Source organism: Fopius arisanus, unplaced genomic scaffold (assembly GCF_000806365.1).
Source record: "Fopius arisanus strain USDA-PBARC FA_bdor unplaced genomic scaffold, ASM80636v1 scaffold00090, whole genome shotgun sequence".
NCBI lineage: Eukaryota > Metazoa > Arthropoda > Insecta > Hymenoptera > Braconidae > Fopius > Fopius arisanus.
The window spans coordinates 318,459-332,608 of NW_011887829.1; the positions used below are offsets into that span (position 1 = coordinate 318,459).

A 14,150-nucleotide genomic window follows, 5' to 3' on the forward strand; every position below is an offset into this window, starting at 1 on the left:
TCAATAATTAAATTGCATTTTGTTGGGCGTTAATCGAATATTTGTCATTTTTTATCTGCGGAATTGTGGATTTTAATGAATTCGATGGATTCAATTGATATCGGATGCATTGATGTTGCCGTATCTCGTGGATGATAAATTGAGAAACTTGTATTTGTTTATCGTATCCATTAAAAATGCAGGTAAATAAACGTTTGGTTTATCTTATCTGTATTTACATGGAATGTCGCATTGAAATTGGAATTTCGTCGGTGATTTTTGATTGGGGTAGGTGAAAATAATACTCTCAATTTTTTAATTGTTTTTATATATTATTGTCTTAATGACTGTTCGGCAATTGTTACAATTATATATACAATTCAAGGATTGATTGTTCATTAATTTGAATTATAAAATAAAATAAACATTTTTATCATATCACATCGCAATCTCAGTTGCACCGCAAAAATGGCGATAAAAAAAAAGTTGTACGGGTTTTTTAAAAATGGTCGAATGAATTTTAAATGTTATCCTCTGGACTTACCGACGATATCATTTCCATGTTGTCGACTGTCGTTGCAGTCGTGCGGATTGTGAATGCCCCCGGAGAATTCCTATCCAGAATTTCATTGCAGTCCGTTGGTACGTCTGATAGAGGCAATGAGTAAACCAACCAGCAAGTGGGTGCGGTTACAAGACTAAAATAAATTGTTCCAGTGTATTAACTAAGATTGTTTTTAAATAAAAGAGGACCAATCCCCGCGAAAATGACGATTTTGCAATCCTGTTGGTCACCCATCATTTGGACAAACAACATTAAATCCGCCAGCAGAGCAATTGCATTTTACACAATAGTAAGTCCCACAATTTCATCTAAACAATTAGAACATTGATTGTAACTAATTATGGATCAATTGCAGGCTCTCAGTGCAGTAATGATCATATTTATATCGTATCAAATGCTCGGAGGTGATTCTACACAACTTTATAATCCCCTTTTTGAAGCAGATGTTAGAGGATGTGAGTTAATTATTGTAAAAACATTGTTGTCAATTTTACCTGCTAGAAATATTGTCGTTTCAATACTGTTTTCACTAACAATGAGAATCGTGAGAAATTTCTAGGCATATGTTTATTTATTTTATGTTCTCATCCAGCGATGCAGTGGGTGGGTGGATTCCTGATATTCTACTTCCTCTGGATGATTATTTCTTCCCTGTCAATGGTTTATGGCATAAACATTGGTGTCAGGGGCTGGCTGTTGCCATGGCTCGTTCTCTGGTTTTTCCTCTTTCTATTCCAATTTTGTTTCGGTCTGTGGCTCTTGGGAGGTTATTACATTTACGTACGTATGATTCACAGCTATTCCATAAATCCCACAAATCCCCCTGAATTATACTAATTAAAAGTTCATTTTAGCTTGAGGTAGTTGTTCCTACGTTGATCCTCTGGCTGTGGGGCGCCTACAATGTGAGTTGAACCGGTTTTAATATCCCACACTCATTATTTATAAATTAATCCGTTGATTTTTTTTTTTAATAGCTCTACTGCTGGTTATGCGTTCTGTCAGTCTACAAAGTATTCGAAGAACTGCAGTCTCCGAATATCGAGTTACTCTGGCCCTAAAGAGACGTGCCTGAACATAAAATAATTTCAAATGAATCTTTATCCTAGGTTTACTATTGCAAATTGCCTGCTAGACGTTTTATACATATAATATTTAAACTCCTGTACCGATTGAAATAACTGAAGACTGAAAATGGCCTTGCAGGAGAGCCATCCATCCACAGTTGGTTATTTCGGTGTTCACGTTACAGTTTAAAAGTGCAAAGCTGTTTTAAATTGACGCTGTATGTGTAGTTGATCAAAAATATTTTTTAATTATTTTTTTATATGCATTAAGTCGAGAGATCTAATCGATAATTTTATCGAATTATTCCGAAATATTGAGGATATTTTGCCGTCCAACATTGTCGGTAGCCAATGTAAAATTGAAATATCCTGTTGAAATAAAGTTTTGGATTTAAAATTCAATTGTGTGCAGAATAAAATAATAATTCATTCGACTTAAAACCTTTTTGGCTGAGACATTGCCATGTGAAAATCCCATGACTGCATCGCTATATTTGCTCCTGCAGGGAGCGATGTAAAAAATAAAATTGCGCTTTAAAATACGCATGAGGGAATAAAAGTGGTAATATCATAACTTTTAAAAATACACCTCTCGAATTCAAGAGGCATAAAATAGCAGGGGAAAGATGCTTGACAGAATTGTCCTATTACTTTCTAAAGAGGAAAACAGACTTAATAGTTCTCTGGGTTTTCTATTGACGTCCCACTGAACGAAGTAATTGTTCAATTAATTTAACGATTCAGTACTTGATTGTAATCTGAAAAGGGCCGCATTTGCTGTTACGATCACTCGGCGTGTGGAATTCATTGCAAACCATGAAAACAAGAAGTCGGTGGTCAGTTTGATGCTTTCACAATTACCGCACATCCGCATTGAAAATAATTCACTCAATTGGATGGCATGCAGTTTGTAACTGAAGCACAGCCGGTACTTTGTGCACAATTACTGGTGTCATGAAAGTTGTTGGACGCAAAAATATCTCCAAGTAATCACTTCGTGTGAATGAAGCGATATTTTTCTTTAGCTGTTTGAATTTTCCTAATCTCTTAGAATTATCGGGATTTCATTGTTTGTCTATCTACTTTTGCCATACAAAATCCTTTAGACTAATCCATAGAATACGTTTAGGAGAAAAGATATAATGCCGTATCACTCACGACCAACGGAATTTCTGAGTCAGACCGAGATATTCATTTGTGCGCGCATAAAATGATATTTATGACATACGTGTGGTTTTTCAACGATCTCCAAATTACATTCTGACTCTCAGTCCCAGTCATTCGGATAGAAACGAAAAAAAAAATCTAAAATTAGATCAATTAAACATTTTCCATTACTCCAGAATGTAATCGTAATGCCATCACAAAAATGAACTCAGAATTTCACTCAAGTTTCAATCAATATTTTTAATGAATCCTGTTAGCATTAATTGCTGTAATTACAGAGGGAATTGCACGAAAGTATAAATATCAATACTACTTGTCTACTAAAAAGGCATCATCACGAAGAAACTAGGTAGCCTTGACTGGTCCGGTTGTGAATTTTTATATGTACCACATATGTGTTAAGAATGCTATTCTTTCTGCTTTTCCATTTTTTTTTCACCTCGAAGAAGCGTGTCATTGATTTACATATATTCATCCATCCAGGGGTGACTGTATTCGATCCACTCCTTTTGAAAACGAGTTATATTCAACCTTGTTCTCTGATCCTGCCCTATCGAACCACCAGAAACGACGGTTTGCAAAACTCAATGCCAATAAAAATCAGAATGGATATAATGAAGATATCAAGGTGAAGGACTGCCCCCATCTGTTCGAAAACTTTGAATTTCCTCTGGACAAAAAATGTTATATATATACAATTCCATTAAAAATATTATTCTCTATCTTTTTCACTCTTTCTTGCGGGGAAAGTGCACAACGGCTGTACACACAACGACAAGTACACACATTACAGACATCACAAATTTCATCATAGCACGTATAGTAGCTTCTTTCACAATCATAAATAGTAAAATCGCTTCGATTACCGTTATACATATTGGATAAACGTACTTCTTTTGTAGTAGGTCATGAAATTGCGAGAAATACTTAGAATAGCCGCTACGCTGATTCGTGGCATTGTTTTCTTTGTCAGACGTCATAGATCTAATCACCGATTTAATATTCCTGATTGTTCCACTATATTAACCAATAAAATAAGACTGAAATTACAATCAGAGACAATAATGAAAAAATAAAAATTGTGCTTTCTTTCTGCCCCTCAGTTTCTACGGTTCATGGATGAAGCTTATTGAATATTGCTAGCATACGACCAATGACGAAATAAATAAAACTGAATAAAATAAAACTGAAATTACAATCAGAGACAATAATTAAAAAATAAAAATTGTGCTTTCTTTCTGTCCCTCAGTTTCTACTGTTCATGGATGAAGCTACTTGAACTTTACTATTATAATGACCATGTTGAATGCGAGCAAACTGACGCCCAGTATTTTTGTGCCAATTTTCACATTGGTTTGCAGACAAATGACAATGGCTGTGACTATCAGAGCTAGTATTCCAAGGATTAGGTAGACGTAGTGCCCTTTAAGATGGGTCCCTTTTAACTTTTTAATATTATCTTTTAGCTTATTATAAGATAACTGACCTTTCTTAGAAATTAGGTCCCTGGCGCTTGAGGGAGAAGATGAAGCCTTCTTATGTGAACCAATGTGCATGTGTGTTTCTCCCTTTTGAGGAGTTTGTAAATCCTCGTCTTCTTCTGAAGACCATATGGAAAAGCCGGGCATGACGTTGTCGTCAGTAGATGAGGGTCGCTGTAATGGGCCCTTATCGGAGTTATCGTTTGCATTTCTTAGTTGTGAACCGTTTTTCATTTCGAAATTAGTGTTTTGGGGTGTAAATTGTAATTATTCCACTATATTATATAATATCATAGTGGAAATTTGTGGATATTCGGAATAAAAAATCATCAGAACATATATGTATACAATGTGTAGATTATGAAAACTGCGAAAAACGTAATTATCAAAAGTTGAAGTAGATAATTCTTTGAATTATGTAAGACTAAAGGAATAATTGTTGTTGTTACAGTCAAAACTGCAACGTATGGATATGTGTATTCCTTTCGAAAAATTTTTGAAAAGAAGGATTCGTCTGCAGTAGCTTCAGTGGTGTTTCTGAGTTTGGCGAAGGTTTCAGGCTCAACTTCTTTGAAGTTCAGGGCTAATTGAAAAGTTTCCTGGGGTGAAGCAACAGGAGACATTTCCATTGTGACACCTTTTAGTCTCGTGATCGTTTCACTATATTTACGGAAATAGAATTCTGTGTTCATTCAAAAAAAACTAGTCTCAGATCATGAACTACTCCTTTGCTAAGTTTTAGGTTTAAATAGAGAAAGTAATTTTTTTTTTAATATATAATATTTGTAGTAATTTGTGATGCAAAGAAATAATAAATCTGAAATAAATACTCAATGTTAGATAATGTGGGGGCAAGTAATCATAAAATTTAAGAATTATCGAAGAGTACTGGAAAAATAGTTGAGAGAAAAATGAAGGTTTTGAGAAATTGAAATCGCACAGATCGCAATTGAAGAAGCGGAAGTACTCCATGGCACTTTCATTAGGCAAGTGGATTTACTCGTTACACTGCAAATATTTCCTGATTAAATATCTCGATCCATTGCTGTTACTAAATTCATTTATTTAGAATTTTTAAATGTGGAGTACGTGGGGTAAGTACCTATTAAATTCACGAATCATACCCAAATATTGAGAGAGTAATAAACCAAAAAAATGAGATATTAAACAATATTCGTTGCCCGGAGGAAAATACACACTAGCCCCTTATATATACGACATTTATTTTGGATGAACGAGAGGAAGTAATTGGTCATAATTGAAACGTAATGGGGCAGACAAATTAATGGAAAAATCAATGAACCCACAAAACCGAATTGAATGGAATTTCCTTTAATCGACAAATTGATGATGTTTGATTAATTGTTTATCTCGCGTACATTATGCAATATTGAGCTATCGGTTGGCATCTGTCGGAATGAGAAAACCCAGTGCACACCGAGTATTACACGTTGCGGCTCTTTTGATTACTCTGATAAAATGCCATGGATAAGCATCGTAATATGTCGCGACGTCTGTTACGGTATCTTATTTATAATCACGATGTGGAAACATGTTTATTTCCTCTGCGGAGACAAAGCCAGTGCTCTCTTAATCTGCGCAAACGTGTGAGGGTTGTACAGATCGTAAAATGATTTTTTTATTTCGTGTGATAACCTGAGAATAATCAGTAAATAAATCAACAGGTGGTGGATTATATCGATTCGTATTGAAAGTTAAAAGTAAATTTCAACGAATGCACTAGTACTTGGAAGACTCTCTTTAGAAGTGCGAGCTTTGTTCCTGCGTTAGGGGAATAATATGGCCATCGGTTGGAAATAATTACACATTTTACAGAAGTTCCGTTGCACAGCGATATGTACTGCACGTGTGTTCAACTGAACACACTTCCTGGATGGCTGAGAAACTCCAGGAAAATAGCTGATTTATTTTGTACTTGGGAGCGGTTTTCTCCGGATTATTTTCGCTTCCCCGAGTGGTATATTTTTACCTGAAAAATCGCTGGATATTCACCTCAAAAATATTTGCCATTTAATTCACCCTAGAGCAGTAAAAAGTTTATAATGAGTCGCTGGGATGATTTTTAAAGTGTGCAGAAGAAAAAATAATTGCATTCCCAGTGCACGTCGGTTGGCGTTTTCATTATCCCACAGGATTTCATCAAATTCATCCGGTCTGTTGCATTACCAGTATCGTCCATTGGTTATTCCACTTTTTACAATCACATCCGAGCGTGACATGTCTTTCCAATGAAGTAAGAACGAGTAACGCTCAGTGAATGGTTATTTTATCAATGGATTTGTACCTCCACACATTCACGGATGGTTACGGGTAGGGGGAACATTCAACAAGCAATAGCTGAAGGAAATATCGCTTCTGCTGGTATAATACACCTCGACAATCGTTAAATTGTGAAATTGACAATAAGATTTTGAATTTATTTTTCGAATTGATTCACACCGGGACATTCTGGTCGAGGTTGAACTAGGAATTTATCTCGATGTCAGCAAACACAACGTTGGGGTAAGAGATATCATGACGTCAACTTCAACGCAGGATTATCAAGAGAGGTGAGATAAATTACGATTGTATTTGTATTATTTTATGCATGTTAAGATTTTTTTCCTGTCAGTACAATATCTCCGAAAACTTCGAACACATTATACTTTGCCATAAATCAATTGATATTCAATACCTCGAGCATGACAGATTAATATTTAATTTGAAATAGAAATCCAGTCGTTATTCGTGTTCCTATCACCGTTTTTGTCTCAATACGAACGACGTGTGGAAATAATTCGAGAGAACGTCAATTATCCTTGAGATACAGTAGATCAGCAATTAATCCCTCATGAAAATGAATTGGTACTTTCTAATTATTATCAATTATCGAGATTGCCAGGGACATGGGGGGGAAATGAGAGTCAAATCCATCTGAAAAAATTCTAACGGAGAAATTATAAATAATTGCTGTTGTTCTTGTAATAATGGAAATACTGTTGAGACCTTGTAATTACTGCTGCGTGTGCTCAAACGGTTACGAGAGAAGTAGACCTAAGATAATGATCCCAAGTGGACACGAGAAAAATGTAATCCGTCGCTTACCAACACGTAGAGAATTTTTATAACATCGGTTACTCTGTCACTGGTAGAATAATGAATTCTGTATTTCAGAGTTTCTCGTTTATCTCGTTCACACACTGGGTTCGTTCATCAGGGGTCAGCTTCCCATGCATCAACACAATTATGTCCACTCACAAGATCATGAGCGTAAAAATAAAACACTTGTAATTATTCTCAAGATTTTTTTTTTATCATTCCTCTTGTTTCCTATTGTGCAACTGAGACGTCATAAAATGTCATATCCACTGGTCTCCTGGTGGATTTCTAAAAAAAAAAAAAACTGGTCAATAATTCATTGGAGAATTAATTAAAATCCAGCATGAAAAATACTTGATGGGTTTTTGAGGCTGCGGTTCAGATAAACGACAAAGGTAAGACTTTCTTCTGATCCAGACTGGAGGGCCCTTTTTAATTGCTACGGGTATAATTGAGATTAATGGAAAGGCATGCGGGCATTTGCTGTATGTCGTATCAGTCTTAGTGTCAAATCAGAATTACAGCGTTCACTGAACCGCTAAGTCCCTCTGTCACACACAAACTTCGGTCATTATTAGAGACTATAATAATTCATAATTACAAATTTTATAATTTATGGAAATAGTGTATTCGATTTTAATCCATCCTTTTTATTGGGGGGAAAATTAATCATTGGGATTTTCAGTGGAAGGTGCATTGATATTGAAAATCGTATGCAATATCCGACGATTTCCATCTGCCTCATGACTGTTTGTGTTCTAGCCACGAAGCATGTGGGTAGTTCTATCGGTTTGTCGAGTTGTTAGTTTCATAGTTGCAACCGCACTGCCATCAACTCATGTACTTACCAGATTAAGGAAGCAATTTTTTTTCATCTCAATACGTGCAGATGTATAATACATGCATGACGTAGTCCAGTTGCAATTCACATGGTAATGAATATATATGAATTGATATTAATCTTCGCCCCGATTGAATAACGTTTTATTCGGCATTTTTCCTCCGTCAGTATTTCTCCCAAGAAATTTGTTTTACACTCCGCATTTATGTCTGAACTTTAAAGTGATGACTGATAAAATTAATGAAATTAGATAACACGAGAAAATGTTACTCCATTCGTAAATAATATTTTCGTTTCAACATATTCCTCTTATCTTCATACGAATCCGTTTCAATTAGAGAAACCGTTTCTACCGTGTGAAAAACAATTTCAACTCTAGTTTAAAGTCTTTAAAAAGATGAGATAAACCCCATCATTCCACCACGAAACCTAATCGCCCCTGATAACACCATAAAAATGACATGGTGAGTAGATCTTGACAATAAAATTTTCCCCAAATCAACCTAATTCTGTCATTATTGTGAAATATGAAATAATAATTATAATAATTTGTGTATGAAAATAAACAAGATAATATATATGTAGTAAATGTATAAGACATGCGGTAGGTAGCCTGCGAGTAATCCCTGGACGGAGGTATTCCATTATATACTCCTCACACCAAAACAATTGCCCATCGAGAAATACCCCCACCTCGATAAATTCCGCAACAACTGGCCACTCCCCACCCGAAAAAATCCAATACAACTCTCGAGGTTTTGCCGCGCCACCGCTGCGTACCCAATACAAATGCAACGTGCGCGCGCTCGCACCCGGCACTTTATATTATTCCCCCTCTAAGTCTCAGTGTTGCTTCGTCCGTCGCGCCTTCAAGTCGCGTCACCGAGTCCCAACCGAATAATCCAAAAGAATAATAAACTTTTCGCACCCCGGTTACTTGAGTGTTTACATTTACCCGCCCAATAATCGATAACCGGTGTTTACCAACGGATAATTCCCTCGATCGAGCCTCAAAATATATACGTCTTTACTAATTCCAACGTGACGGGAGCAAATGTCATGGGCCTACTGTAGAGTCAAGAATTTCAAACTCACTCTCGATTTATCTATTCTTTTATCAGTGAATAAAAAAAACTGACGCTCGCACCCGTATTATCTCGTCTGTCACTCGTCTTTTCTTTTTTTTTTTTTGTTTCGTTTCGGTAAACGTACGTGCGGTTTTTCACATTCTCGAGTGATTGTATGGAAGTGTAATCGTGGGAAGGTGGGGAACTCCACTTCCGTTTTTTTACTGTGAAATTGTGGTGGTGTTTGTGATTTTTGGGGCTTTATCTGGAGGTGTGTGCAGTGATTTTATCGCGCATTTTCTACACTCACTGGAGCCTTTTTATTTTTTGGATGAGTCACGTGCACAGCGGTGACAGGTTGAACGTCACCGGGGACTCGTGATTCCGGTGGTAACGAAGGTGAGTAGAATATTTAAGTACTTATGAGTAAGGGATTATTTCCTTGTCGAATGTTACGGAATATTCAGGGATCGATTTTCAAGTGAGGGAGTGAATTGTGATCATTCCATTGTCCCTGGGGATTCTGTACATAATTTTTCATCGGCGATCATTTTATTGTTGTCATCATGGAGCGATGCATTTCATTCAAAGATTCATTTCATTTAGTCGAGTCCATTAAATAATTTTGATGGCTTCCACTTGAGATAAGTCAATGCTTGTGGTGGCGCTGTCACATGTGGCTTTTTCAGAAGTTTTTTTTTTCTGGAAACGCAGATGTTGGTTTAATTTCATTGTGGATATGGATGATTCAGCCACTGGAAGCCTTGACATCATCTCTGAATTTTCTGATGTTGAATGGTGTAGGGAATGAAAAATTATGAGAGGTTTCCCGGTTTAGTTCAATGCTGGAGTGATATCATTCATGCCGGAAGATATATCGGAAAAAAAAGAGGTTTTAATTGCTTAAACGAGTTTTTGTACACTTTGTAGATGGGAATTAATCAGTTTTTCTTGCCATGTCGAGAGATTCTTGATTTGATTGCGGGAATAGGTGGAAATAAATTATATAAACCAACGGCGGAATTCACTGCATTTTTAAAATACATTTTAAATTGTTGGAGTTGTTCAAGGTTCTCGTATTTTTCATGACATTGAAAAAATAATCAATAGGGGAATTTTAATACTGGATTCGATTAGTATGAGGTAAAGAATTTCATGAGAACTTCAGCTTCTTGATGAGTCTATTGAGTCATTAAAATTTTTCCATTCTTATGTACAAATTCAATGACAGTATTCTTCGAATTACACGTCATCCGTGTTCAATCAACAGTTTTCATATGCCTAGAGGTTGTCTCCGGTAAAAATAAGTCGAGCTCGATAACACGTTATCTACGATTTTAGGGGAACAATTATTTCCGATCGATTCATTGAGTGAAAATTGAAAACATTTCCTATCAATTCCAAGAGCCACGAAGTCTCCCTCATTCTTCTAAACCATTAATTTATCCAATAAATATTGTTTCAAGGAGTAAATATCAAGAGACCGTTTTTCTCGGAAATTCAATTAGCTAGAAAAAAGTTTCCCAACAATTTCCTCTGAAATGGATATATTTCGAAATAAATTCTGTTTGAATAGGGACGTGTTAATGATGTTCGCTGGTGCAATCGATATTGTTTTATAATTAAAATAAGTGGAATTGGTTTGTGATTTAATTGACGGGATCGTGAATTAACGGTGAAATTTTCCACTGTTATGTTTACTATTAATGGATCAAATAACGAGGGAACATCGGGTTTTGTCGTATCAGCGAATGTTAGCCTGAGGGTGAATGAATGCTCCATTCTTGACCCGTGAATAAAACAGTCAAAGAGTTTTGCGACGTTGTCGACAATTAGTCGGCAAACATTTTTTTTTATTCTCCATGGAAAGCATTAAGTGACGAGTTGAGTACAACGTGTGTCAGTGGTAGACTATTCTTCCAATCCACTGGGATTATCAGTTAAATAATGAAAAATACGTATCATGCGCATAAAATTGGTTAAAAATAGAGTAACAAGAAAATTCGATAGATAAATGATGCCTAACGATTGCTAGTGGGTAGAGGATGATTCAACGGGGTCAATGCACCAATACAATTATTTCCGATTGATTAATGATTTATAATTGCCCTGATAATTCGTTTCTCATCATGAGAAGCTGTTAGTTTTCGCTGAGTTCCATGCGAATTTGGAAAGTTTAGGAGAAAATTGATCACTTTTTTTTATATATCATTTTATTTTATTGTGGGGCTAGTACATGGACAATTACCACATCTGTAATACCGTTTCCCAGCAATTGCTCAACTCCATTCTATTGTTTCCTCGAGTATTTCCACTTCACGCGTGAAAGTAATTTTCTAGCCTTTTTTATTTTATCAATTTTTTTCTCCTAAATATAATTTGTTATTCCAAGTGGGCGTGGGTTTTCCCATTATTCAAAGGTGTAATTTTTTCGTCCCTCTTGAAGGAGATTAATGAATGAGTAACACGTGTTGCTGATTATATTTCGGTCAATAATTGTTATCTTCGTGTTGCATAATTATTCACTAGGGAAACACGTGAAAATGAAGTCACACGAGCTGTATCTATAAATTTAATCTCCATGTATAGTATCATGTTTTTTTTTCTTTTTCTTCTTTGAGGGGAGAGGGGAGGAATTTTATTGTTGACTCCGGAGATTCTGGGAGTAGCTGTTTATGTTGCAATTTTAAATACCTCTGAACCAAGAAGATACTTGTTAATTCGTGAATTAAAAGAAATTAAGAAAATGAAAAAAAAATGAAATTTTTCTCGTGTAATTCAGTTTGAAAATTCAGGGACTAAAAATATTCGGGAATTATTTGGAATTAGACGAATATTCTTGTTTGGGATAAAGGGATAATTGTTCTTTCATGGAGTTCTTTTGAGAATAGAATAGCCCAGTGTGATGTAATGCTAAACAGAAAGCGTGTGTTGGCCTCATGAACCGAAAATTTTAAACAGCCTTTGTGTTGTTTTCCATTGCCCCAAAAGGTCTAAAATCCCTCTTGGGTTCTTCAATTTGAACACGTGGCCTCCACGTGTGTATAAACCTTTCAGTAACTCGTACCACGTTTTTCTACGAAAATAAAGAAAAAAATATAAATGGCCAGTTTCAGTGTTTCAACATGGAAATTTTTTTCCTGTGAATCATTCCCCTTGTCGATTCAAATGTAGTCGTTGAATTATCCACGCATGGAATTTTCAAACTATCGAATGCACATCAAGACTGAAAGTTGACACGGCTATTAACGGCTTGAAATTATTGAATTCAATTGAAATCACTGGGAGAAAAAAATATACGAATTGGGGAACGTAGCGAAATGCGTGTCTCGATGAAAGGGAGGAATAAAAATTTTATATCAAAATCGTATGATAATTTCTGAGGCTTTGATCTTGAGGGTCAAAGGCCGGATTGAATGAATAATTTTCAGAGCAGTCACATAAATAACTCGGATGTGCCCTAGAGTGTAATTTTACAGTGAACGAGTGTGACATCTCGCATTGAAAATGTTTGAGGGAGCGAACACCCAATGGCTTCAAAACTTTTAAGTTCTTTTCATCAAGGGAATTTTATTAGTTTATATATCAGAGGGGAATGGCTCGTTGTCACAACTGGGGCGACCAGAAAAAATAAAACACGATGAAAACAGATGGGGGACCCGTTCGAAAAACAATGGTCCATCGAAAATTTTGAAAAACCATCTTGTTTCAATCTCAAATGCGTTTGTTCATTGATTTGGAAATTTTTGAAAGGAAATTGGAGGAGAGGGGTTTCCTTTGACGATAATCGCCGACAGTTGTAGTTCTTCGGATGCAGCAGTTGTTGCAATATTCCATGAGATAGCCTAGGGGTTTCAATCCATCGGTTCAAATTTCACCAGCTGAAAATTTTTGGGCTTTCAATGGCCAGTAGCACGTGCCCTCAAAAAAGATGACACACCCTGTGGTTGCACATTCATTCCCTTCCACATGCCCTATTCTCCTCTTCACCTCAAAAGCGAGCAGATATAGTCGTATATTTCAATTTTTCAAAACCCCCAATTTTCCTGAATTTGATAAATCAATTCACTGGAATAAATAAATTCGTTTCAGTCAATGAAAAACGCATTGAGATGTAAATGAAATAAAATAGATGACTCATCTAATTTCAATTGACAAAATCAATTTGAAATGATTGAATAATTATTTTTGAGTGGAGTATGAAAACTTGAAGGAATTAATTATCCGGCAATGGACAATTAGCTCCACGGGAATTATACCATTGGCGATAAACAATTTATCTATAAACAATGAGCGGTCAATAGGAAAACCGATGAATCCACACGTGTGCGAAATACTGACAATGGAGCTATGTGAAGTTGGCATCGAAGTTTGAAAAATCTAACTTTTTTTTGTTGGTTTGGATTGTACTCATTGAGTACTTGAATGTACCCTGTGCACTTTTTTTTGTACCCTCTTACTTTAGCCCTGAAGCAGGGGGGCAAAATCGTGCAGAATCGGAGTTCAAGCAAAAAAAAAAAAACGTGGCAATCAGTTGTACCTCGATAGTACTGGGATGTACAACTTTTTTTTTTCAATACTAACCCCCCTTTTTATAGTTCACCCCCTTTCAAAATTTTAAAAGCCATAAAAAAAATAATATTACATGAATGAATTTGAAATTATTAGTACATGTTTGTACCATACTCATTTTACATGTTCATTTGTTTTTTTATGAACTATACCCTTTTATAGTTCACCCCCTGAGGATTTTTTTAATGCCACAAAAAAAATGAACGTGCATCAATTGGAAAATTGTTAGTACATGATTGTCCAATTTTAAGTCCTCAAATTATTGACTGGCCTTACTCATTATTCTATTAACATTTGGGCGCGATATTTTTT

General features: G+C 35.8%; 2 protein-coding genes across 2 annotated transcripts in view; both read left to right on the plus strand.

Moving 5' to 3' along the window:
* Nucleotides 1–599: 599 nt before the first annotated feature.
* On the plus strand, nucleotides 600–2,013 carry pasi1 (pasiflora 1). Its single transcript, XM_011311577.1, has 5 exons — nucleotides 600–833; nucleotides 900–999; nucleotides 1,137–1,324; nucleotides 1,399–1,449; nucleotides 1,522–2,013. The coding sequence occupies exons 1-5, from the start codon at nucleotides 747–749 to the stop codon at nucleotides 1,603–1,605; spliced, it is 510 nt and encodes a 169-aa protein (XP_011309879.1). The 5' UTR covers nucleotides 600–746; the 3' UTR covers nucleotides 1,606–2,013.
* Nucleotides 2,014–9,053: 7,040 nt separating this feature from the next.
* cv-c (crossveinless c) overlaps nucleotides 9,054–14,150 on the plus strand; it is a 60,148-nt gene continuing 55,051 nt past the window's right edge. Inside the window, exon 1 of the mRNA XM_011311578.1 lies at nucleotides 9,054–9,665. The gene's annotated coding sequence lies outside the window, so the exon portion shown is untranslated. The remainder of the gene's footprint in view (nucleotides 9,666–14,150) is intronic.